The sequence below is a fragment of the Pezoporus flaviventris genome, unplaced genomic scaffold (assembly GCF_033815535.1).
Source record: "Pezoporus flaviventris isolate CSIRO_AGI_PZ_B2104156 unplaced genomic scaffold, CSIRO_AGI_Pfla_v1 ptg000052l, whole genome shotgun sequence".
NCBI classification, from domain to species: Eukaryota; Metazoa; Chordata; class Aves; order Psittaciformes; family Psittacidae; genus Pezoporus; species Pezoporus flaviventris.
The window spans coordinates 896,024-919,962 of NW_026892600.1; the positions used below are offsets into that span (position 1 = coordinate 896,024).

The 23,939-nt window shown below is 42.3% G+C and overlaps 2 protein-coding genes across 7 annotated transcripts in view; one reads left to right on the forward strand and one right to left on the reverse strand.

Moving 5' to 3' along the window:
- LOC133277187 (cytochrome c oxidase subunit 7C, mitochondrial) overlaps window positions 1-23,939 on the reverse strand; it is a 568,656-nt gene that overhangs the window by 286,759 nt on the left and 257,958 nt on the right. The gene's annotated exons all lie outside the window — the stretch shown is intronic.
- Window positions 10,812-23,939, forward strand: part of CCNH (cyclin H) — a 36,328-nt gene continuing 23,200 nt past the window's right edge. The window contains exons 1-10 of one of the 6 annotated variants that reach the window (XM_061468826.1): window positions 10,812-10,969; window positions 11,115-11,237; window positions 13,441-13,514; window positions 13,784-13,994; window positions 14,314-14,477; window positions 16,824-16,894; window positions 18,795-18,906; window positions 19,472-19,532; window positions 21,875-21,922; window positions 22,572-22,751. In XM_061468826.1, the coding sequence (XP_061324810.1) occupies window positions 10,853-10,969; window positions 11,115-11,237; window positions 13,441-13,514; window positions 13,784-13,994; window positions 14,314-14,477; window positions 16,824-16,894; window positions 18,795-18,906; window positions 19,472-19,532; window positions 21,875-21,904 (963 nt within the window). In that variant the 5' untranslated portion in view covers window positions 10,812-10,852 and the 3' untranslated portion in view covers window positions 21,905-21,922; window positions 22,572-22,751. The other 5 variants (XM_061468824.1, XM_061468825.1, XM_061468827.1 and 2 more) reach the window with 5 other exon arrangements.

A 23,939-nucleotide genomic window follows, 5' to 3' on the forward strand; every position in this document is an offset into this window, starting at 1 on the left:
CAATTAAGCAAGCCAAGCCGTCAAAGTCTCTCTGGTATGTAGGACAATGGCTGAAGTACAAATATGGGGAGGCCTGGCAGATTGATTATATCACACTGCCACCAACCCGCCAAGGCAAGCGCCATGTGCTTAGCATGGTGGAAGCAACCTCCGATGGCTGGAAAGACATGCTGTGCCCCACGCCAATGCCCGGAATACTATCCTGGGCCTTGAGAAACAGATTTTGTGGCAACACGGCACCCCAGAAGGTACTGAGTCAAACAATGGGACTCATTTCCAGAATAACCTTATAGACACTTGTGCCAAAGAGCATGGCATTGAGTGGGTAATGCAGCAGCCTCTGGAAAAATTGAACGGTACAATGGGCTGTTAAAAACTACACTGAGAGCAATGGGTGGTGGGACTTTCAAACACTGGGATACACATTTACCAAAAGCCACCTGGTTGGTCAACACCAGAAGATCTGCCAACAGGGCTGGCCCAGCCCAGTCAGAACTTTTACATACTGTAGAAGGGGACAAAGTTCCCGTGGTGCACATGCAGAATTTGCTGGGGAAGACAGTCTGGGTTATTCCTGCTTCAGGTAAAGGCAAACCCACTCATGGGATTGCTTTTGCTCAGGGACCTGTACATACTTGCTGGGTAATGCAGGAAGATGGGGAGGTCCGATGTGTACATCAAGGGGATTTGATTTTTGGGGAAAACAGCCAATGAACTCAATTGTATGCTGTTGCCTGCTATGTAGCACTTTTACAGCCCACCAACTAGATGTCTTCAGATCACCAGTGACTGGTCCTGACTTCCCTCTACCACCACTCCAACAAAGAATGACGAAACCAGACGAGCTCAGCAGCGACCAGACGAGTTCCGTGGTGTCAGCAGGCAACAGCCTGACACTGCACACGGTCTCTCCTGCTCTGAAAGACTGTTACAAGAGATGGAGCCCAACATCATGGACCAGATGAACTCAGCAGCTTTATAGGAACTGGTCCAAGAACTAAGGAATGATGTCTCTCTGTGCATATGTAGATGTAGATATATATATATATATATATATGAGACAGGAGTGATGGTATATTGAAAACTGTGGGATCTGAGCATGACGTGAACAGAAGGGAATAAGGGGTGGATACTGTCCTGGGATCAGAAGTAGCAGTCATTTTTCTCCTTCTTAGTAGCTGGTGCAGTGCTGTGTTTTTGACTTTCAGCCTGGGAACAACATTGATAACACCGGTGTTCTTAGTTGTTGCTCAATAATGTTTACACTGACCAAGGACTTTCTGAGTCTCATGCTCTGCCAGGGAGGAGGGGAAGCTGAGAGGAAGAAGAGACAGGATGCCTGACCCAGACTACCCAAAGAGGTATTCCACACCACAGCAGGTCGTGCCCAGTATATAAACTTGGGGCAATTACCCAGAATGGCTAGATGACTGCTCGGGTTGGGCTGGGTATCAGTCGGCGGGTGGTGAGTGGTTGTATTCTCTTCCCTTGTTATTTCCCTTATCATTATTATGATTGGTGGTAGCAGTAGTGGGTTTGTGTTATACCTTAGTTACTGGGCTGTTCTTATCGCAAACCGTGGGAGTTGCATTCTTTCGATTCTCCTCCCCACCCCTCTGGGAGCGGGGGGAGGAAGAGGGGGAGTGAGGAAGTGGCTGTGTGGTTCTGGGTTGCCAGATGGGCTTAAACCACGACATACCTATAAATGAAATATAGGTATAAAAATACATAAATGAAATATATAAATAAATATATAAATGAAATATAGGGGGTTGGAGCTGGATGATCTTTAAGATCTCTTCCAACCCAAACCATTCCATGATTCTAAATGTATCATATATTCAAATCATGTGAGATATTTACATTTCATTATTTTCAAAAATACCAAAAAAAAATCAAGAATATTCCATTCAAATAACACAGGCTGTCGTGCAAAGTGAAAAGAAAAAGTTTCTTAAACTTAATCTTAGTAGAAAATTTCCTTTCTAGTGCACATACAAGCTGCTAGCATGTGATCTCAATTACATGGCAACCAGCAGAACCACAGAACTACAAGACTGAAGAAAATTTTGAGAGTTCATCATGGTCTCCACTGGCCAAGTCAAAATCACCTCTTATTCATGGAATTTTTGACAGACATGTCACAAGGGAACATTTCTACAGCAATTCTATGTTTTTGCTAACATCTGAACTGTATTCTACTTTCTTCTGTATCAGGCCAATGTCCTGTCCTTCAAAGACATGCAACCTTTGTGGCTATGAAAAGTATTCTAATAGTATAGTATATACTAATAGTATAGTATATACTAATATGCTAATATAGTATATACTAATAGTAATAGTATGCTATTACTAAATAGCAATAGTAAAGTTGCTATTTACTTCAGACAACTCCCATTTTTAGAAAGCTTTCAGAATTTTTCTTTCAGACTCTTGAAGTGGACCATTGTTTTTACTGGAAGCGCCCCAAATGGGGAAGTGGTCCAGCTTACCTGTGCTAGGCAAAGCAAAAAAGCAGTATTAATAATGATGTACCCATCTGCAGTAGCCTGATGTTGGCTCATATTCAGCTTTTCCAGGGGACAGCTACCCACCAAGGAATGACTTATACAGATACTTTGCATCTTGCATTTGTGCAGCTGATCCCACATAACCATATTTTGCGCTTTCCCAAAATTTTCTCAAAATCACTTTAAACCTAATCCTCTTCCCCAGTGCACTTGTAGAGCATCCCAGGCTGCATTTTTCTGGAAATGTAATATTTGGACATGCAGTACATCATCCAGCCGAAACTACTGAAGCATATCAGATGCAGAACAAACTGTTATGGAAGTCCACTCCATCTCACTGATACGTTATTCCCTTTTTTGATCACAAATTAATATTGTGATAATTAAAACAATTTCATTGTTTCTGGTTTAACAATAAAACTGGAGCGAACATCATCAATTCCTGTGTAACATTATCTAGGTGTTCCTGCTCCGGCAGGGGGATTGGACTAGATGATCTTTCGAGGTCCCTTCCAATCTCTAACATACTGTGATACTGTGTGTGTGAATTCCAACTGGTAAGCTGGCTCTCCCCACATCACAAAGTATTCTTAATCCACTTGTTAGATCAGACATTCAAGAAAAATTGAGACAACTAATTTGACTCTGTCCTTTCTAAACATATGGAGTATGTTAGAAGTTTTTGTGAAAATTCTGAAACTGTTAATTATTTAATCTCAAGGAGAAGAGAAAATACTTCAGAGACTAATGCCCATGGTCATCAGGGTGCCTTCCTAGTAATTTAAGGTCATTCAGACATGTACAGTCGCATCCAACTTATCTCTTTCTCCAGGGCCAAAAGAAAATTCTAAGTCCTCTTAGGAACCATTTATATTTCGAAAAACATTTCTTCTCAGTAGTCTGTTGGGAAAGATAAGGATTTCTTTCTCCTGAAAAGTTTAGCTTCAGAATTTTTGAGAATAGAGTTGAGCTTGTTCAGCCTCAAGAAGAGAGGGCTCCTTAAGGGGAGACATTAGAGCAGTTCCCAGTGCCTAAAGCGGAGGGCCTTTGGGCCTTTGGGCAAGGGCCTGTAGGGACAGGACAAGGGGGAATGGCTTGAACCGGACAGAGGGGAGATTGAGACGAGCTCTTAGGCAGAAGTTCTTCCCTGTGAGGATGGTGAGGCCCTGGCACAGGTTGCCCAGAGAAGCTGTGGCTGCCCCATCCTTGGCAGTGTTCAAGGCCAGGTTGGACAGGGCTTGAAGCAACCTGGTCTAGTGGAAGGTGCCCCTGCCCATGGCAGAGGACTGGAACTGGATGAGCTTTCAGGCCCCTTCTGACTCAAACCAGTCTGGGATTCTATGATTCTATGAATGTATTCTAAAATATCCACTGTAGCCTGAGGGTTGTCAAGGCACATCAGGCTCCACCCTCTTCCTCTTCCCTGCTTGCCCCCAAATCTCTACTCCTGCTCTTCCCCAAAGAAGAGCTTGGCAGCACGAAAAGTGACAGCAAACATGAGGCAGCACAGTGAAATTTCAAGACCTACAAAGACATTTCCATAGGGCAGGCACCTCATCTCTGCAACCTAGGACCTCTTCCAGCATGGAGGTTGCTTTTGGGTATCAAGAAGGAAGATCTATGCCATTTCTTGCAACCTCCTATGTTCTCAGGTCAGTGCTTATCAGGTCAGGAAACATTAGATGCACAGCTAGCCCTCACAAAATTGCTCACTGATGGGCTTAATAGTGTATTTTGACTAATAGATCAGAACAGTACTTTATATGTAAGGTTTCATATCATCCAGTTTCAGTGCATCTATTTCTCAAATTTCTCATCCATTTCTTTTATATCTTTACAATGAAGCTATAAAAGCATTTGCCAGCCTTTATCAGATTCCTTTATGTACTAGTTATTTCAGGCACTATAGTTTAAGAGGGATCCAGTTCCTTCATGTCAGCATATCCTACAAACACAAAAGAAGAACATGTTTTCTTGCCAAACTGAATGCACTAAAGAAGTTAAATGAAAGAAAAAAACCCAGCTAAACCCACTTATACGACTCTGAATTCTGTGAAGAGCTACTTCTGTTAAGTCCAGCAAAGAACAACTTTCAGAATGCTGAGGTATATAGGAGATGTTTGGCTTAGAACTGCAGATGACATGATGATCCATTGCTCAGGGTGGTATTCTGTCTTCTGGCACTGAAAGACAGCCAAACAGGAAGGACACCCCAGTGAAAACGTGCTTACGACAAAGATGGAGAAGAGAAGAAATTATTTGATCCCTGGTATTTCACAGTATCACAGTATGCTAGAGATTGGAAGGGACCTCAAAAGATCATCTAGTCCAATCCCCCTGCCGGAGCAGGAACACCTAGATAATGTTACACAGGAATGTGTCCAGGCGAGTTTTGAATGTCTCCAGGGAAGGAGACTCCACAACCTCCCTGGGCAGCCTGTTCCAGTGTTCCGTCACCCTCACTGACAAGAAGTTTCTTCTCAAGTTTAAGTGGAACCTCTTGTGTTCCAGTTTGGACCCATTACCCCTTGTCCTATCATTGTTTGCCACTGAGTAGAGCCTGGCTCCATCATCCTGACACTCGCCCTTTACATATTTATATACACTAATAAGGTCACCCCTCAGTCTCCTCTTCTCCAAACTATAGAGACCCAGCTCCCTCAGTCTTTCCTCATAAGGGAGATGCTCCACTCCCTTAATCATCTTAGTTGCCCTGCACTGGACTCTCTCCAGCAGGTCCCTGTCCTTCTTGAATTGAGGGGCCCAGAACTGGACACAATATTCCAGATGCGGTCTCACCAGGGCAAAGTAGAGGGGAAGGAGGACCTCTCTCGACCTACTAGCCACCCCCCTTCTAACACACCCCAGGATGCCATTGGCCTTCTTGGCCACAAAGGCACAGTGTTGGCTCATGGTCATCCTGTCATCCACTAGGACCCCCAGGTCCCTCTCCCCTACACTGCTCTCTAACAGGTTGTTCCCCAACCTATACTGGAACCTGGGGTTGTTCCTGCCCAGATGCAGGACTCTGCACTTTCCCTTGTTATATTTCATCATTTCACAGGTGTGAACAAATATCTTCATTTCTTGTCCCAAATTTTAGAAATCTATTTTTATTTTCTATTACCCTATCTTCATCTTCAGAGGAAAAAGAGACAGGCACTTGATGTCTATATTTCCAATGAAAGGGTGGTGTAGAACGAGAGTCATCTCAAGTCTTCTCTTCCTTCCAGAAACACCTGCCCCTTAATAAGGATGTGAGGAGGAAGGAGGAAGCAAGCCAAGTAAGCAAGTTACACAACATATTTCCAAAGTAGAAGAGAAAATGGGGATCCTTACTATCCAGTCTTTCAAGTAACAACACAGGATGGGCTAGGTTTTGCCTCAGTAAAGGACTGTGGGTAAGATGAGATAGAAAAAACACAAATACAGGAAAATATTTTAAGTTAGAAATTTATTTTCATTCATGAACACAGCTATGAGTAACTGTTATTAGAAATCATGTAATTCTGACACAACATAAAGATGTCTTAGGTAATTAGGAAAAATGTAAAAAAAGAGTAAATATCACAAGCTATAAAATTCAAACTGTAAAAACTGTATGCATTAAGAAAGGAGTTTTGCTTCTCCTGGGTCACTGCCATGATCTCTGGAAGAGATAATGAATCCTCAGCCTTGTCTCTCAGCCCACTTTGTCTCAACAACATAGTGAAAGCAGTGACTTCTTCGTAGGAAAAAACCCTGTTTTTATTAATATATTATGGTCTAAGAGCCATTTGTCTGATGCTTCCAGCTACTGCGTCTTGCTGTGATTCCATCAGCTACTGAAGAATCAAAATCAGACACATGGTATCCAACTCCATTATCTGCAACATTTAGACCAGAGGGCAAAACCTTACACAATGAGTGCAGAAGTAGTTTTGTCTGCTTCCACGTGGCCGTGTTGCCAGAATAACCACATCCTCTAAAATCCTTGAGTGCGGGGCATCTGTCTGGCTTAACACGACTACTGGCTCACCGAGAGACAACTTCACAGCATGGCAGAAGCGTGGGGATAAAGGATGAGGTTGGCACAACACACTTCCCTATATGAGGTACTCACATGTAAAGGATTCTTAAACTGCCATGGCCAAAATCATGTGAAGTATCACATAAAGTAACTTTAATTTTCAGGTTTTTTATGCCTTAGGCAGGAAAGGGAGCTCATGGAGCTCTGCAGGCTGTACCCACAGGGTCAAAACAACTGACAGATCCTTTAGTGAAAGCAACCTATCTTTATCCTTTCCAGTCCCTTTGCAAACACACAGCAATTTGAAGTAAGGTCTCGGAAAGAACTCAAGCAGCAAATAACCCTGAAATTTAGGGGAGTTCACATCAAACCTTACCTTTGCAACACACTTGTTCCTTTACCTTAAAGTAAACTGAAGCCCCAGCTCCGAGCACTACGTTCTGCTACAGTTCAGGTTCAGACCAGGATCTTGTGTTGTAGCTCACACTTATTTTCTAAAGTGGTATCTGCCTGTGATAACTGAACATAAGATGACTGATCCACATGCTATCTTGGCATTTTGTGGTTGTGAGCCTTAAAGAAAGTATCTGAAATGTTGCAAAACCTAAACCAGAAGAGTTCTACACACATCTTCTAGTCTGGAAGTGGCCTGCTTGTCCTATTTTTGTGGCCTACAACATACTGATTATTCTGCAGTGTCTAAGTGTTCTTACTTTTAAAGTACATTTCAAGCACACTTAGTTCCAAACGTATCTCTGCAAACATGCCACAACAACACTTTCTAAATATGAAGACAGCTGCAGTTGGTGACTCAGAAGCCCACATCCTCAGTTTCTTCTTAACTATGGGTACTATCAGTCCAGAAATCCAGTGACGACTTTTCAGCACCAGTATCAGTACCTCAATTATATTCATATGAGATGACATACTGGGAGTGGAGTGGGAAGAATGGAGCAGCAAAAAAATTGAAAAGTAAAGAACATCAGGACAAAGTCAGTAAGGGGAAATAAGAAGTAAAGAAGGAAAAGCAAGAAACAAGGGATGGAACAAACAGAACTTTCCCAATGAATGATTCACTATATGTCAGTGAAGAACGGCAAAAATAACCAATTTCCTCTGTAAAAGCCAGCCTTGGCTTTTGGTCTTCAGGAAGATCTTCCACTGACTTCAACAGATGACCTGCACAGGAGCAAAAGGAACATACAAATCTGATTGCTGAGAAGGAATTCAGCCCTCGTCACTGGATGAATGTGATGCCCTTAATTTAAGAATAAACAAACAGCTCTGCCTCAGCATACTTAAGTTCTGCTCCCATGATCCATGGTTTCTTTAAGATGATACACTTAATATGTTTCTGAAGTTGTACCTTATTAAATGCAGATGGTTTTCCTTTATAATTAAAGGTGTAAAAGTCAGGAATTCCAAACTGTTCTTTCTGGTCCTTTTTCACTTATTTAAAGTCTGTGTTTTTGCTGAGTACCTTAACTTGTATGTCCCTGTATTGCATATTCGTACTTAAGTGGATTATAGCTATATACAGATACATTTTTCTACTGGTTTGAATGACCAGTATATTTTGCTAACACAGAGTAGTGCTCCTTTGACAAAAGGATCTCACTGATACCAGTGACGCTAAATGAAAAATAAAGTACTACTTAGCATGAGCAATAAAAATTTTAACTAGTTAACTAGTGTTAGGACAACTGATAGGGACCTTCAAGCTCACACAGTTCTGACTGCCTGCCATGGGCAGTGACACCTTCCACTAGACCAGGTTGCTCCAATCCCTGTCCACCCTGGGCTTGAGCACTGCCAGGGATGGGGCAGCCACAGCTTCCCTGGGCAATCTGTGCCAGGGCATCACCACCCTCACAGGGAAGAACTTCTTCCTTATATCTAATCTGAACTTTTCCTGATTAAGTTTGAAACCATCACCTCTTGTCCTATCACTACAGTCCCTGATTAAGAGTCCCTCTGCAACATCCTGGCAGGCCCTCTTCAGATACTGGAAGGCTGCTATGAGGTCTCCATGCAGCTTCTGTTCTCCAGGCTGAACAGCCCCAGTTTTCTCAGCCTGTCTTCCTAGTGGAGGTGCTCAAGTCCCCTGATCGTCCTCGTAGCCTCATCTGGACTTGCTCCTTCTTGTGTTGAGGACACCAGAACTGCATGCAGAGCTAGAAGCAGGGTTTCATGAGAGCAGAAAATAGGGGCAGGATCTCCTCCTTCGACCTGCTGGTCACGCTCCTTTTGATGCAGCCCAGCAAACGGGTGGTTTCTGGGCTGCAAACACACACTGAAGCTGGCTCATGTTCAGTTTCTTGCCACCCAACACCCCCAAGTCCTTCCCTGCAGGGTTGCTCTAAGTCTCTTTTCCACGCAACCTGTAGCTGTGCCTGGGATTGCCCTGACACAGATGTAGGACCTTGCACTTGGTTTGGTTGAACTGTATGGGGTTGGCACTGGCCACCTCTCAAGTGTGTCAAGTCCTTCTGGATCACATCCCTTCCCTCCAGCATCTCAACTGAACCACACAGCTTGATGTCATCGGCAGACTTGCTGAGGGTACATCATTACCACTGTCCATGTTGCCCACAAAGATGTTGAACAGGATCAGTCTCCCAACACCAATCCCTGAGGGATACCACTCATTACTGGACATTAAGCTGTTGACCACAACCCTCTGTATGGGGCCAACCAGCCCAACCACTGGGTGTCCAGCCATCAAATTTATGTCACTCGTTTAGAGACAAGGATGCCATGCGGAACAGTGTTGAAACAGTCCTTAACTATTCATATGGTCACTCCACCACTTCCCTGGGCAGCCTGTTCCAATGCCTGACAACCCTTTCTGTGAAGAAATTGTTCCTAATATTCAGTCTAAACCTCTTCTCGTGCAGCTTGAGGCCATTTCCTCCTGTCCTATCACTTCTTACTTGGGAGAAGAGGCAACTCCTACCCCATTACAACCTCACTACGTATCAACCCTGACATGAGGGGGCTAGAGAACTATTTCTTCTCACATACTTCTTTTTAAACACACCAAGATGGATTTCATTTGCTAGAACATAAAGATTTTCCTGCTTTCTTTCTTTCCTGTTGTGATTTAAGCCCAGCCAGTAACACAGAGCCATGCAGTCACTTGCTCACTCCCATTTCTTCCTCCCCGCTCCCAGAGGGATGGGGAGGAGAATCGAAAGAATGCAACTCCCACGGTTTGAGATAAGAACAGCCCAGTAACTGAGGTATAACACAGACCACTACTGCTACCACCAATCATAATAATGATAAGGGAAATAACAAGGGAAAAGAATACAACCGCTCACCACCCGCCGACCAATACCCAGCCTGACCCAAGCAGTCATCTAGCCATTCTGGGTAATTGCCCCGAGTTTATATACTGGGCACGACCTGCTGTGGTATGGAATACCTCTTTGGGTAGTCTGGGTCAGGCATCCTGTCTCTTCTTCCTCTCAGCTTCCCCTCCTCCCTGGCAGAGCATGAGACTCAGAAAGTCCTTGATCAGGGTAAACATTACTGAGCAACAACTAAAACATCGGTGTGTTATCAGGATTGTTCTCAGGCTGAAAGACAAAAACACAGCACTGCACCAGCTACTAAGGAGAAAAATGACTGCTACTGCTGAACCCAGGCCATATTCCTAACAGCATTATTATTTGATGTTGATAAATTACATGGTTTCATAGCTAATTTGGGTCAGGTTTCCTGTCTGCTTCCTCGTGACTTCCCCTCCTCCCTGGCAGAGCATGAGACTCAGAAAGTCCTTGGTCAGAGTAAACATTACCCAGCAACAAATAAAAACATTGGTGTTGTCAGCGTTGTTCCAAGGCTGAAAGTCAAAAACACAGCACTGCACCAGGTACTAAGAAGGAGAAAAATGACTGCTACTGCTGAACCCAGGACAATGCCGTATGTATTTATTTCTACACATCTTCTGTGATGTAGGGTCTCTGTGGGCAAGTGTCTCTTACCTCAGGGGGTGTGAGTTTTAGCATTAATAAGAACCAAGCTGCTTTGGGGACACGGGTACCCTCTGTTTTGCTGATCTTTTCAAAATAACCTGTGTGGTTTTGACCTTGAGTTTGTTCTTAATCTTTCTCAAGTTAGCTGTTACTCTTTTCCTGACCCAGACTACTTCTTCCCTACTTCTACCCTGACATTCCCACTTCCCGTTCCGGGCCCGCCCTCCCCTCAGCGATCCTTAGCCCTTCCCCCACCTCCCCGCCACTGAACTACACCTCCCAGCAGTTCCCTGCCTACACCGGAAAGCGTAATACCGTAAAGCGTGGGGGGCGCTGTCACCATCATCGTCATCATGTACCACAGCAGCACGCAGCGCAAGCACTGGACCTTCTGCAGCGGGCAGGAGCTGGAGCGGTGCCGGGAGGAGGCCAACCGCAACTTCCACAGCAAGGCGGCGGCGACTGGGAAGGTGTGGGAGTGGGAGCCGTGAGGGAGGAGAGGAAGAGGGCGGTCGGGAGGGGTACGTCAGCCTTGCGGCCTCCTCTGAGGGGTGGAGCTAGGGTGTGGGGAGAGGCGCAGCGCGTGAGGCAGGCTTATCTTTGCTTACCCTCAAGGTCCAGCAGAATGACCTTCGGCTGCTAAAGCCCCATGAGGAGCTGGCGATATGCAAGCACTACGAAAAGCGGCTGCTGGACTTCTGCTCCGTCTTCAAGCCTGCCATGCCGAGATCCGTGGTGGTAAGCGGCGAAGCCTCTGTGTGTTGTTCTTTGGATATCCTTCAGATTTTTTGTCTGCTGTGCTTCAAACCTTTTGATCGCTCTGTTTTCAGGGTAGTGTAGATGGTCCAAAGGCAGAGTGTTATCTATAGAATCATAGAATCAACGAGGTAGGAAATCAGCTGTAAGATCATCAAGTCCACCCTTTACCCCAGAACTTTAGCTGTAGCTAAAGGAGGCAGTCCCACACTTGAGCTGTCACCTAGTTGTTTCTCAAGCACTGGTGCTTGTCTGACCACAAAGCAAGCTTTACTGGCAGTAAACTAACCTATAGCGGTTAAAGAGTAAAAGGAAAAATACCTTTGAATGACTTACCTTGAACACATTTCAGAAGGGAGACAGTGGGGAGTCATAGCTGTAGCAGAGAATAAAGTTGTGCTGCTTTTGTCATCCAGCCATTATGATGTATACTCTGTATTGTCTCCTGTCAGTTCCAAAGGTGCCGCTGGTCTGAGTACTTGCCCATACTGTCTCACACATACTGCCACCCATGACTGTCCAGCCATGAGGAAGATCTCTTAGAGGTGTTCTTAGATCATCATTTAACCTTAGACAAGACCTAAACCACATGCAACAACATGCTGGTTCCCAGCAAAAGGAACAGGCTGGTTTCAAGGGTACTCAAAAAATCCTTAAAATTCTCAAATGCTGCTGTAAATAGCCTGGGGGGTAGGGGCAGAAGGTGTGGGAGGATGTCTCCTTCACAGGTTGGCCATCCAAGGCAGGGAAAAAAAGAGATGTAATTGTTAACATTTCCCATTACATGCCTCCCAGAGTACAGAGGTGGTGACCATGCTGAGAGTGCATGCCAGATTGGTTTCATGATCAGTAGTTCTGTTGTATCACAAGCCATTGTCATAAAGTACAACAAAATGAGAACCTTAGCCCCAGCCCCAGAGCTGATAAACACTATAACAGCAAGTACAGGTTGCAAGTAAGTTGTGACATACTGAAACTCTGAGACCAAGCACAACAACTCCAAGAGCCAATAAATCAGCATTGTGGCAAGCAACTATTAATCCGAAAGAATGAATGCTTATCACGAATGCAGTTAGACACACTCTGGTCAGATCTGTCGTTAACACTTCGAGCCAGAAAGGACTGCCGTGGTTTAAGTGCAGCCAGTAACTCAGAACCACGCAGCCGTTCTCTCACTCCCTTCCCTCCCCCACCTCCCGGGGGGCTGGAGAGGAGAATTGAAGGAATGTAACTCCCACGGGTGGAGATAAGAACAGTCCCATTAGTAAGGTACAATACAAAACTACTACTACTGTTAATAAGGAAAATAACAAGGTGAGAGAATATAAAACTGAAAGAAAAAACAGTAAGCACAAGTGATGGCTTACCTGCTGCTGACTGATACTTGGCCTGACTGGAGCAGCGATCTGACCTTCCGGGTAACTCTACCCAGTTTATATACTGGGCATGACGTGCTGTGGTATGAAATACCCCTTTGGCTAGTTTGGGTCAGGTGTCCTCTCTCTGCTTCCTCCCGGCTTCCCCTCTTCCCTGGTAGAGCGTGAGACTGAAAAGTCCTTGATCAGGGTAAGCATTACTGAGCAACATTAAAAACAGTGGTGTCTTATCAGTGTTGTTCTCAGATTAAAGCCAAGCCACAGCACTGCACCAGCTACTTAGGAAAGAGGAAAAAATAGCTATTACAGCTGAAATCAAGACACCCTTATTAAAGTATGTGTGCTGGATCAGACCTGCCAAGTAATGGTTACGGAAAACATCTGCTTTCATGCTGATGGCATTCAGACCAGCATGGAAATTTGGCATTCGCTGCATTACTTCTCAATACACAGAGAAGCATGATTGTTAAACACATTAGGAAACTTACTGATCTAAAAAGTCAGATGTTCTGCCTGAGTCTACTTACGACTTTCAAAATCCTTTTCAGTCTTTGATTTTTAAACTTCATGTAAGTTTCACATTTTTCTCATGAAGATATTACAGGCTTTTGAGCATAAATATTGCAGGCATACATGTATTAGACTTTCAAATGGCCTATGTGTATCCTGTATGTCTGTAGTATATATTAAAACATGCTTCTTCTGTTTCATGATTATTTTTTTTAGTTTATTTTTCTTTTTTTCTTAATCTGTTTTTGCTTCTACATTTACTTTTCCCTCCCTTGTTTTGTTTTGTTTTTTTAATCTAGGGAACAGCTTCCATGTATTTCAAACGTTTTTACCTCAATAACTCGGTGATGGAGTATCATCCTCGGATAATAATGTGAGTTATCAGTGCATCTTGAGTTATTCTGTCAAGCAAAATATTGGAGGTTTAATCTCTGTACCTGTAAAGACCTGAAAAAATGAGAAAGGACATCTGAGAGCTTAAAAACAAGTAAAGGCAAAGTATGGTCACTTCCAGTTTCCATTTGGGAGTTTTTTGTGTTCAGAATATGGTGTTTTGAAGATAAAAAATTTCTGAACAGGGCTCTTGATAAGAAGCTGCATACTACATATGTCTTCTTTTTTTTCCTTTTTTCCCTCCTCAAGGCTGACATGTGCATTTTTGGCCTGTAAAGTGGATGAATTTAATGTGTCCAGTGTACAGTTCGTTGGTAATCTTCGAGAAAGCCCTGCTGGACAGGAAAAAGCTCTTGAACAAATACTGGAGTATGAGCTACTGCTTATTCAGCAACTGAACTTTCATCTTATTGTCCATAATCCATACAGGCCATTTGAGGGATTTCTAATCGATCTAAAGGTAGTATTGTTTAATGTGCTACATACCGCAGATGTATACTGATGTAATATAAATTTGTCATGGGTTGTGGTAAAAACCTTTATTTGCTTTTGTGCCTGTGATTATAAAAGATTTAGTTTCTAAAGTGGTAGGCATGTATCTGGGAGGAAGTTGGTTTAGTTGTCTCAAGTTGTGGCTGTAAGCACTTCAGATTATTTTTGGAGTAAGAAGATGGTCTGCTACTTTTTAGTGTTACCAAGTACTGTTAAATTATGTGGTCTGAGCTCAAGAACGAGAAGGCAAGGAACACTTACTTACTTTCTGAATACTTCCTTTTCAGACTCGCTATCCACTGCTGGAGAATCCTGAAGTTCTGAGGAAAACAGCTGATGACTTCCTCAGTCGAGTGGCTCTGACAGATGCATACCTGCTCTTCAGTCCCTCACAGATAGCTCTTGCTGCCATATTATCCAGTGGTTCAAGAGCGGGAATTAATATGGAAAGGTAACCTTTTGTTTTTTCCTTATGGGTATGATTTAAACATCCTATTTGCTTCCTGTATAAAATAGTTGGACTGTAGATGTTCTTAAGTAGTACAAGTGTCTATTTACTGACTATGATGTGTTCTTTAAATACATTCCAAAACTGAAGCAGTGCTGATTTTGGTTGGTTGGTTGGTGGGGTTTTGGTTTTGATTTTTTTTTTCTGTTGTTGTTCGGTTTGTTTTTTGGTTTGTGTGTGATGTTTTGTTGGTGGTGGTGTTGTTTTTTGTGAGTTTTTGTTTTGTTTTGGTTTTTTTCCCCTCCATTTTCAAAATGTAGTTGACAAATGGAATAGTTGGTATATGGTTTTAAATTTGGAAGAAAGGAAAAAAATAAAAAACAAATAGATGACTTTGCCCTAATTAGAGCAGCCCAGGATTTTCAGGCTCATCTTGAAGGTCAGAGTGAAGAACATGGAAACACAATAGGAACTGGGAGTATTGAAACACTTAAGGAATCACCTTAAAAATCTTATTTTTTTTTTTTTTTTTAACCTCAGCTTGCAGTCAAATGAAATTACACTGAAATGACAGCTGCTACTTATGTGGAAACTGAGTGTTGTATTTGACTGGTACAGCTGTTCAGTTTCCATGGAAATGGACTAAATAGTGTCAGTCCCTTTAAAACAGCGTGTAAGTGCTGTTTTAAATCAGTCCCTTCTTCCTTTCTTTTGTCTACCCACTGGTGTTTTCAAAGGTATTATCAAACACTTTGATATCATTACTGAAATGCATATTTGGTTTGGTTTCTTTCCTTTTAAGGATAAAACACACTCCATTCAGAAAAACAGCTGAGGTAGTTGCTGTAAGTAGCTGCAGCTGGAGTGTTTTAATCACAAAATGCTCTGTGTGAGCAATTTGCACCTAGAGTGTAACGACTGCAGGCAACAGAGGCTGCTGCAAGATGCAGATGGTTCTTTTTAAAGATACTTCACTTCCGTCTGCTCTAAATGAGTATCAAATCCCTCTTGTTCTGAAAGAGTAAGAGAGTGTAGGAGTGTCCTCCACAACGCTGACTGTCCTCTTCGAACAGTGTAAAAACATTCAGTATTTACTGTGACTTGAAACTTGTTGGATTTCATTCCTAAACAGATATTCTGTACTATTTGTGCCAAAATTCAGAAAAGCATGCCTACAAAAAGAATAATTTGTAGATAATGTGTGAATCAAGGTATGAGAACTTTTGTCTTCAGATATTTGTGAAAAGCTCAAGTCTTTATCGCCTGTCTGTACCATACTATTGCTATAACTTTGTCATTTGTTGTTTTATGTGAGTTTGACATGCTGGGTATGAGAGAAGCTAATGCTGCAGCTCAGGTCTTGTGGACCTGGGGGTAGGTACGCACCTGCAAAGGTGAGACAAAGCATGGAAGACTGGAAAATCTGTTGCTGCCGTGACTTTCAGTGTATAGTTCAGTCTTGAAAAAGTAAAGGGTTCAGGAAAACATAGGTGCTGTGGCTAATAGGTGGCTTCAAATTAATCTTCAGTTCTGGTATTAGCACAAGGTTAAATAATACCCTTAAATTTGAGCTCTACAAGAGCATTGGTGTTAAGAAAGCAGCTATCAGCTTTGTTGTGGCTGGTGCATCTGTCTGCAAGCTGCAACTGATACAGCTGATAATGTCAGAAATAAAGTAAGTTTGAAGTTAGACGGAACAGGTTGATACACTTTGGAGTTTTTGAATTTTTTTAATTTATCCATAAGTACATTCCCTGGGAAGGGATATAATTACTTGGTTGTTGCCAGTCCTGTTGAGGTTTGTTGCTTACATGTTTTGGTGTTTTACTCAGGTGGTGTATGTATTAATGTTCTTACTGAAAGGAAGTTGGAATCTCTGAGGGAAGAGGAAGAGATGCACAGGCTCTTACAAGACAGCTTTAAGCCTTTGCTTTCAGCTGCCAAAAGAAGTTACTCCATCTTGCAAAGTTTACTGTCTCTTGGTCTGACTGAACACTTCTGTGTTATTTGGTTTTCCAACAGTCATACTGTGTAATAGCGTGATGTTAACATGACAGTTGACAGAGTCTTAAATGTAAGTTGACTTAACACAGTGAGGCTCAAATCCAATTCCATACATGGCAGCAGAATGCTTCCTTCATGTCCTTACGGAAGAAGAATGTTGCAAATTACAGATTTGCTTTTTTATCATTTTATAGCACTTGTATAACCAAAGTGTTCTTGCTAGGTGTAATCATGAAGCTCTAGCAGATGTAGGTAATGAAGATACATATTTTATTAACTAATCTTAGCGCTACAAATAATTGTAACACTTTAATGTAAGGACTTACTCTTCCTGTCTTTTTGCAGTTATTTATCAGAAAGTCTTAAGCTGAAAGAAGACAGAACAGCCCTAGCAAAGCTACTAGATGGCATGAAATGTAAGTAAACATTGGGAAAATATGATAAACAGTATTTCTAAAGGAGGGAAAACAGCTTTTAACAAACAACAGAAACTTTAAGCAGAAGGGTGTGCTTCAGGGGGTTTTCTTTATCTGGTTGCATGTGTAAGATAAGTAAACCACGGGCGGTAGAATGAACTACTTAGCTTGTGGATGCAAGGGGAAACAGTGAGGCTTTCCAGTGATATGAACAAATGAAAGTGAAAGGCAAAGGGCCTGATGCTTCTGAGAATATAAGTGCTACCGACAGTTAAGTGCTAGCAGCTGGCTACAAAGTGAGAACTCTGTTTTGGGAACTAGGTTATGGGTTTTGTAGATAGGGACGAAATAACTCAGTCCACTGTATCTTAAAAATTAAAAAGCCTGCACTAACTACTTCTACCACCAGAGGGTATCTTTTGTAAGCTAAATGGCTAGTGTTAAGTGATGTGCCAGAATTTGTATTTTGCTTCTGTTTTGCAGCAGAAAAGATGTTTAGGTTTGCTAGTGTGAGAAATAGATAGATAAAAATAATAAGAATGCCAGCATGGTTTAGCTAAGATAATGGGGAATGAAGTATACTGATTATTACCATTTCTAAATTAAATAAAAAAGCTGGGATACAACATTTCCAGTAAGCAAATAATTATTTAATGCACTCATTTAAAATGGGAGGGTGATAGCATTAAAAATATAGTCCTTTGATTAAACTGACTGTAGTAGAGAATGCACTATACAAATCACTAGGATCTGCAAATAAATTTAAATTGAATTTATAAAACTTAAGGTGCTTTTCTCTTTTTCTTCCTGCTAACAAATTCAGTCTTCAGGTTTCCATTGCTACGATGCAAAGGAAATGCTGAGATCACTTACTCTTCACTTGCATTATTCTGGAAAGTAGCTTCAGCCCAAAGGCATCTCTTCTGTAAACAGACGATTGCTGGAAGGAAATTTTGTAACCTCTGTGTATGATTAGTTTAACAGAAAAATGCTGATAGGATTAAAAAAATCTTGTGTCTTGCAGGGTAGCTGTAAATTTAAGTTAAATACTTAACAAGACTGAAAGCAGTCTTTACTTAAGAAGGAGGTATGATGCTGAATGTGAACAATACCTCTGCTTTTCTGAGGCTTGTTAGCAGACAAACATGAACTCTACAGTTGCTATAACTTACCTTGAGGAAATCCAAGATCAGTGATGCTAATGACTTGTTTCAGTGTAGTTCTTGTGCTCGGCTTCTGCTGTACCTTGATGTTATTTAAAACTAATACTCATTCTAAGATGATAGTTAAGTCTTTTTGATCCTGTAAAGTTTCAGTGCTGGTAGGATGAGAAGTTCTGTAAGCAAGCAGTTAGGGGGTGTTAATACTTTGAATGTCTGATGCTTGCTTTGACAGACAAGGTTTTTACATTGTGAGCTTCTGTGTCAGCTGTCTTTTGACTCTCTTTTAAAAGCTACATGTGATGCTTTCAAAACAGTGGGGTCCTCCATGGGTTGCAGGAGTCTATCCTACCTCACCATAGTCTGCATCACGTGCTGCAGGGGAACCTCTGCTCTGGCACCTGGAGCACTTCCTCCACCTGCTTCTGTACTGACCTGGGGGTCTGCAGGGCTGCTGCTGTCACATATTCTCATGGCTCTTTTCAGGCTGCAGTTGTGCAGGTTTTTTTCCCCCGTGTGTGTTCTCCCAGTGATGCTGCCACTGTTCTTGATGTGCTCAGTCATGGCGTGTCTTGTAGCTGGCTACATTGGCTCCATCAGACATGGGAAGCTTTGAATAACTTCACACAGAAGGCACTTCTGTAGTCGCCCACTGCCAAAAGCTTTCCATTCAAACCCTGTACAACAAGGTAGAGCAGAAATTATTTAATGTGCTTAGGGCTGTGTTGTCGCCATTGTAGGCATGAACAATCTTATAAGGAAATATGAGCTGCCAAAGTCTGAAGAGGTTGTTGCTCTAAAACAGAAACTGGAGAAGTGTCACAGCTTGGATCTTTTACTTAATACAAACTCGTAAGTAAATATTTACTCTTTGATGTTAAACTTCTGCCCTTTTTATTGCTATGGAAACATTAGTTTTCTCTGTGTGAGTGATGGAGAGTGAAAACATCTGAATACATACACCAGGATGTCTGTTCGCATGCTTATTGTGCGAGAGTGTCTGCTGGAATCTGAGAACCGAGATTCAAAAGCAATGCTTCCAGTAATACATAAATATCTTCTTTTGCACTGATTTGCACAAACTAATTTGCAAGCTCCAATACTGATTATTTTGTAACAGAGCATTTGAAACCCTGGTGGCTTCTAAGGTCTGCCCACTTGATGTTATACATAGAATCAAGGGCTTTAAAATCATATGATTAAAATAAGAATTGTGTAAAGGGTTAATGTTTTCTTAAGCATAGGACTTCGTGATTTTCTTTTCTGCCCTTTTCACTTTGCTGCCCACTGTGGACCTCTAGCAAGCTGCTAGTTTAAGCACTGGAGGTTTTTTATGTTACAGATAGGTCCATAATCTTAATTTTGTGGCCAAATAAGGAGAGTGACTTATAAATTTTTTTTTCTGCTTGGGGGTTAGGAAGAAGAGGAAAGGTTATGAAGATGATGAATATGTTGCAAAGAAACCTAAAATGGATGAGGTCAGTAAACCTATTTTACAAGTACTTTTTTATCCACTCTTAACTGCCATGACAAAAGGAACACAGCTACTGAGACAAACTTCTGTACCCATTAATACACTTTTATGTGTTTTTCAGGCAGAATACATATATCCTGTACTTAGGAGGGTTCTTAAATACCCCCATCTTTTGTGGGGAGAGGAAGGAACATGCAGGCCATACTTCCTGCTGTTCCCTGAATATTGAAATTATTTTAACAAACCACAGACCAGCATCAAGATTTGTACTTCAGCAAGGGAGACTCCCATGATGCCAGTGAGGGGGAATAGCTGTGAGACTGAGGTTTGGAGTGCTGTGATGAAGGGAGTTTTTGAAAAGCCAGGAACTGAATACCTGTGGGGAAATTCCAGATTTACAGGTGGAAACTCACTTAGAATTATGAGTGAAATAAGTGAGTATATGCTGGAATAAAGTCAAAGTAGGCTTTTTGAAGGAAGTTTTTATGTGTTGATTTTTTTTTCTTGCTGGCCAGTGTTTCTAAAACCGTTTTCAGTGCATTATTTGGTGGCTTGCACAATGCAGAAGTCAGCTGCTGGACTGCATTTCTACATCAGCCAGTTTGCTAGCAATGCTTGCATAAATTATAGCTGGGTAGCTAGTACTCTGGGTTATAAGAACAAGTAGAAATAAGGTGGAGATGGACTAAGGAGAGCTGCTCAACAGATGAAAGCAGAATTAAGGTAATCCTTCAGAACTAACCTGAATGCTTTTCAGAGCTTTTATTTATGGCACTGCCTGGAAGCTGTAGACAGTGCGTTCTGGTGGAGCTTTGTGAAGAACTATTTTTAACTGGACTTCTCTTGATACTGAAGATGTTGTCCATCTAGATGATTTAAACCACCTTAAGTATGGCATTCAGAAAAATTTGCTAACAGCTGAAGAGGGCTGTCTGTTAACATAAAATACAGGATGTGTGTTTTCACTTCTGTAAGTTTCCACTTTCTCACAAAATGACTGAGAGAACAGATTCTGCTGAGCTCTGGAGACTTACTCCTTCCCTGCCCTGGTTTAATTTAAAGGTGCTTTTATTCTAGTTATGCTGCTATGGCTTGAGGCATTTTGTATTTTTGTTTGTTGGTGTGTTTTGATATTGTTGTGTTGTTTTTCTAATAAACATATATACAGAATCCTTTTTTTAAAGAAATAAACCCGTTTGATAAATTCACCTACAGCATTTCAGGATAAGCACTTGAACAGTGTTAACAGATCCTGAAACTTAGGATTTTTAAATATTGGTGTATTTGAATTGTGAAGGGTTTGAACTTGTATAATTTCATTTCTGAGTAACTGTGAAATACAAGAGCAGATCTGAGCTGGCCAGGATGTAAAGGAGCAAGTGTGCTTAACTTTTTGGAAGCTTGTAGTGCCTGCGTACTGCTTAAGCCTTGAGACTTCGCTAATGCTATAGTTAGCTGATGGTAATGATATATGCATTTCTTTAAATAATTAGGCTGTGGTATGCAAGTGCACAATCAGTTCTAATCTACTTGTTAGATTTTGTTTCTTGATTTAATTGTTTACAGCTGAAGTTGATACCAATGTCAAGGCTGTTACTGGTATGGGAATGATATGGTATGATATGAAATGATAGAAGAAACATACAGATAGTGATTAAGCATGGCTGACTCAGATGCCATGAAAGTGGTGAAGCCATAAAACCCATGAGACACTAGGAAAAAGCTGAAATACGAGCTCTTGGGGAAATCTCTACGTTGTTGTGGTTCATGAAGAAGCATGAGCTAAACTTCATACAGGTGCTGAAATATGCAGCTGCTAAAGTGATTCTGTCCCTATGACTTGAAGAGTAGGCATGGATTTAGCTTTGTGAGGGTGCTGGGGCCCTGGCATGGGTTGCCCAGAGAAGCTGTGTCTGCCCCATCCCTGGCAGTGTTCAAGGCCAGGCTGGACGGGGCTTGGAGCAACCTGGTCTAGTGGGAGGTGTCCCTGCCCGTGGCAGGGGTTGGAACTGGATGAGCTTTAAGGTCCTTTCTAACCCAGACCAGTCTGTGATAACTAGCTTAAAGTTTAAAGGGTTTCATCACCACTAGTGGAAATATTTTAGTCCTTTTTCTGTTTATGGAATACTTCTATTAGGCATTAAATCCTGGACATTAAGTGCATAGCAGAAAGCAAGAAATAGGCACTAGTTCCAGGAGGCTTTCAGTCCTGTGTTCTGGAATTAGCTGTTAATAGCTAAAATACATATATACATGTATGTGTATATATATGTATCTATGTGTGTGTGTGTATATATATATAATCTTCTCTGTGATATATTTACTTGGCTGTTATTTCTGTTTTAGTCCCTACAGAAGGCTCTGGAGCATGCTTGATAGAACTGCTTGGGAGAGGCATGCAGGAAAAATTTTAAATTAACCCATGAATCAAAACTTAATTGGAGTCTCATGCCAGACTACCTGGAGCAATGCCTTTAACTGCACTCACATTTAGCAGTGGCAGAAAGTCTGAGCAGGAATTCAGATTGTGGGGAGTCTCAGGAAAGGAAATACCTTTAGTGTCATTCAGCAGTTCTTGGCCATGACCTTAGCCGAGGCATGTTGTGAGAATCTGAAGGGGATCTTCACAAACATGTGTTTCATCAGGTGACTTCTTTGTAGCCTCCTCATTTCCAGTTTGAGCTAGCCCTGTAAGTTAACCAGGCCTGGCAGCTGCTACTCAGGTGGCAATAGAATGGAGCCTGCAAGACAAGTAGGGTCCAGCATCCTGACAAGAACATCCTGACAGAGCTTGGCAGGTCTGCCAAGTCATGCAGAGAAGCGCTATGCTTCAGACATTGCTGTTCGAGTCTGTTACTGATGGCAGGCACAGTTCAGAGTTGTGAAATCACCTGTGCTGCTTGAATTGTGTTTGAATTCTAGTAGAGTTTTCTGTGGCAGCATATGCTGTGCACCTACATTTACATGCTGCCTGGTGCACTGTATTATAAAACACATTAAATTCACACATTGCTCAAGGTGGTGGTGTTTTTCCTTCCATTAGGAAGAGTGGACTGATGATGATTTTGTGGACTCAGTGTAACCTTGAAGAAAGATGGAATCTGACCACAACAGAAACCGAAGTGTCTTGTGAACCTGTCTGCCACAGGTTCCTTACTCTGTGTTATGAGGTATTTATTCTGTTGTTTTTGAACTGCAATAAAGCATTTTAATTCACTAAAATGATTAATTCCATTAAACCTTCATCTGTTTAAGGTCACACATCAGTAAGAATCATAGAACCAGCCTGGTTTGGGTTGGAAGGGACCTTAAAGCTCATCCAGTTCCAACCCCCTGCCACAGGCAGGGACACCTTCCACTAGACCAGGTTGCTCCAAGCCCCATCCGACCTGGCCTTGAACACTGCCAGGGATGGGGCAGCCACAGCTTCTCTGGGAAGCCTGTGCCAGGGCCTCAGCACCCTGAAGTAAAAAACTTCTATCTAACCAGAATTTTCCCTGGTTACGTTTGAACCCATCACCTTTTGTCCTGTTGTTACAGTTGCTGGTGAAGTGCTACTCCCCAGCATTGTTATAGGCCCCCTTCAGATACTGGAAGCTGCTATGAGGTCTCCATGCAGCCTTCTCTTCTCCAGGCTGAACAGCCCCAGCTTTTATCAGCCTGTCTTTCTACAGGAGCTGCTTCAACCCCTGATCATCCTTGTGGCCCTCTTCTGGACTTGTTCCAACAGCTCCATGTCCTTATGTTGAGGACACCAGAACTGCACAAAGTACTCCACGTGGCATCTCACGAGAGCAGAGGGGCAACATCGCATCCTTTGACCTTTTTGCTCTGAGAGCTGTTTTGCTTTAAGAGATCTGACACTTCGGAGGAATTTTGGTTCAGGACCAGTTTTGAGGTGTGACCACAGAGTGGCAGTAGCTGATTTTGACTGGGCCTTTATTGAGGTGAATAAACACAAGCTGGGGCAACAGGCCCATCTGTGCTTTAGAGCAGGGTGTGCTCCCCTCTTCCCAAGCTTGTTGGAACACCTGAACAAAGACAGCTGTGGCTGTAACACTTGGCACCTCTGCACTGAAAGGCTGCAGCAACATACTTTACAGTATGGGAAGTCATAATCACACCTCTGACTTTACTGTTGTGATCTAAGGTGGGATTGCTGTGGCTTAACTTACCTCAGGATAACAGTATTTCTGAAGTCCTCCTAAGCAGTTTGATGTCTTCCACATCTAGAGCAAAGCCTATTTCCTTCAGTACCCCGTTTTAGAACATGATACAGTTCCATAAAACACACACCTATGTGTAGCATCAGGAATTTCTCGGTTTCATTCTTGTCAGTCCGTATGTAATGGGCATATAGCCAGAAAAATCTATTCTTACAGTTTGTATTTTTTCACTGCCTGCACCTCAC